This window comes from Meleagris gallopavo, chromosome 14 (assembly GCF_000146605.3).
Source record: "Meleagris gallopavo isolate NT-WF06-2002-E0010 breed Aviagen turkey brand Nicholas breeding stock chromosome 14, Turkey_5.1, whole genome shotgun sequence".
NCBI lineage: Eukaryota > Metazoa > Chordata > Aves > Galliformes > Phasianidae > Meleagris > Meleagris gallopavo.
This window is the reverse complement of record NC_015024.2, coordinates 2,494,603-2,497,068: the sequence shown is the minus strand read 5'-3', so window position 1 is coordinate 2,497,068 and position 2,466 is coordinate 2,494,603. Positions and strand designations below refer to the sequence as shown.

At 61.2% G+C, this 2,466-nt stretch overlaps 2 protein-coding genes across 4 annotated transcripts in view; one reads left to right on the top strand and one right to left on the bottom strand.

The window, feature by feature from the left end:
- The window catches only part of IQCF6 (IQ motif containing F6), a 1,202-nt gene extending 822 nt beyond the window's left edge, over positions 1-380 (top strand). Inside the window, exons 3-4 of one of the 2 annotated variants that reach the window (XM_019619942.1) lie at positions 1-82; positions 167-380. In XM_019619942.1, coding sequence (XP_019475487.1) covers positions 1-82; positions 167-349 — 265 coding nt within the window. In that variant the 3' untranslated portion in view covers positions 350-380. The other variant, XM_019619941.1, reaches the window with a different exon arrangement.
- The window catches only part of GRM2 (glutamate metabotropic receptor 2), a 6,619-nt gene extending 4,788 nt beyond the window's left edge, over positions 1-1,831 (bottom strand). The window contains exon 1 of one of the 2 annotated variants that reach the window (XM_019619901.2): positions 738-1,831. In XM_019619901.2, the coding sequence (XP_019475446.1) occupies positions 738-1,238 (501 nt within the window). In that variant the 5' untranslated portion in view covers positions 1,239-1,831. The remainder of the gene's footprint in view (positions 1-737) is intronic. The other variant, XM_010718361.3, reaches the window with a different exon arrangement.
- Positions 1,832-2,466: the final 635 nt, after the last annotated feature.

Genomic DNA, 2,466 nt, shown 5'->3' with positions numbered 1-2,466 from the left:
TGGTGGCGAGGGCAGCTGGTGCGGAGGGCACTGCGTGGTGGCGGCCAGCAGCGCACGGCGCATCCAGGGCTGGTGGCGACGGGTGGGCAGCCAGCGGAGGGAGCGGCAGCGCCTGTGGGTGCTGGCAGAGTACATCAAGCTGGAGCGAGCCATTGTCCTGCTGCAGGCTCAGGTCCGGGCGTGGGTGATGCGGACGGAGTACAAACGCTGCCAGGAGGCCGCCCGCACCATCCAGACCTGCTGGAGGGAGTACGTGCAGCGCCGGGCTGGAAATTGCACCAAGGATGTGGATCTGCACATTGACATTGTCCTGGGTATTCCGAGTGACTGTGGAGCCCAGAGTGAATAAAGCACCATTCCCACGGAGGGATGGCCATCTTGCGTGGGTGCTGACCCCTGTGTTTGTGGCCAGCGGGGCCACAGCAGCAAACAGATGGCTCCATCCGAGGGGCTAATGCCCCCCGCTGCTGCTGGGGATGGGACAGCATCCCATGGCATAGGGCTGGCATGCACCCACCCAGCCTCAGCAGCCTGGACTGGGTGCTTTCCTTAGCAGATGCTGAGCTCCCTGACACACAGCCCAGCAGAGAAGTAGGGCCGAGGAAGGGGATGGGCTCCGTGCTCCTCAGCTCCAGGAGGTCCCCACCCGATGAGGGCTGAGGTTTGGCAGCCCTACAGCCAGTAAATGCCCTCTGCCACTTCTGCCCACAGCCCAGGCTCTTATCTTGCAAGGGTACCTGGATGGAAACATCGCTGTAGGAGCCCCCGATGACACCAGTGATGGCTGTGGGCACATCATCATGGACAGCATAGGAGCCATCGGGGCAGATGTGCTCGGAGCCATCCACTCTGGTCAGGGATGCGCGGACGAAGTCGAGTGACTGCTCGAGAGCATAGGTGTCCTTGGAGCAGGTGTCCAGGATGTGGGCACCCAGCCTCACCCCCGGCAGGATGCTTGGGTCCTTGTTGATCTCATCCAGTGCGAAGAGCATGGCCTCGAGGCGCTGGATGCCCCGGTGCTCATTGATTTTGCCACAGTCTTCGCTCCCCACTCCTTTCTCGTGGATGGGGAAGAGCCCCCCGATGACCAGGTCCCCTTCAGTGCTGATCTCCTTCTTGCTGTGGGTGGGGCCGTGCCCAGCAGCCAGGCAGGAGGCCAGGTGCATCAGCCAGAGCCAGGCAGCAATGGGGACCGCCATGGGGTGTGCTGGTGCTGGCTGGGGATCCGCACGCCCCATGTCACCCAGCACTGCCTGTTAAGGTGAGGGCAGCCAGGGCCCCAGCATCGAGGATGGAGCAGCGTGGTGGTGGCAGGGGGTCTGCTGCCCTATTGGGGCCTTCAGCACCTGGAAAAACAAAGGGAAGAGGCACTGGGTCAGCAGGTCATTGGATGAGCTGGGGCTGTCCATCTGGGAGCTGTGAGGAGATGCTCAGGGTGGTTGAGCCAGGGCAGCATGCAGGTGTTTTGTGTCCCCACCAGCCCATGTGCCCCCCAGGAAGGATACCCTTGGAGAGAGCTGAGCAGATGTGACAGCTCCAGCAGCAACCCAGGATCTGCAGGATGTAGCAAGTGACACAGATGTGGGCAGACACGCAGGGCCACCCTGGCTGCCCAGCTCCCCGGGATGAGCTGGCACGTGCAGAGAGGCAGGCAGTCAGTGCTGCAGCAGTTCCAGGCAGTGCAGCCTAGTGGGGGATAGCTTTTCTGGTTGGTAAAGCATTGGGAGAAGAGCCAGGGATGTCACCCAGGGGCTGGGACATCATCCAGAGCAGGGACTGAGGCAGACTCGATACCAGATCAGAGCCCCCCGACCCCAGTGCCACCTGCTCAGCCAGGGCCAGCTGCTCCACCCCAATGCAAGGGGCACAGCCGTGCTCCCACCCCATCCAGCCCCCGAGCCCCCATCCCCACTGGGTGCCAGCTCCATCCCGCAGTGCTCTAGAGGCAGTTCTTTCACCACCGCCCCTTCCTTCCTCGTACACTAAATTCAGAGATTTCAGTAGAAGTAAGAGCCAGGTTTGCTGGCTTCCTCTGCATAAACCATAGAGGAGCTGGGGAATCAAAGGCTTTTGCAACAGACAGGCCTTTTTTTTGGCAGTAAATGAGGTCCCCTCAGAGATGAGTTGTCTTTTCCCTCACCATGAGAGGGATTTGTTTCCCATTTAAAGTCAGCTGCTGGAATCCCACAGGGCCAGGGCTTCAGGGGCTGTGAAAGAAGGGGACCCCCTCAGCCTGACAGCCCCAACCCCAGGTGGCTGCAGCTCATGGGGGGCTCCAGGTGAGACCCATCAGAGGAAGTCTACCTCCAGCTCTCCCAAAGGGCGTTCCCAAAATCATCAGCTCCGTTAGGGAGGCAGAGATAGCTGCAGCCATCCCTGGAGCCACTCACTGGGCTGACACGGTGCTGGGGGGAAACTGGCACTGGGAACATCTGGAGAATATCTAGGGTGTGAAGCACCCGACTG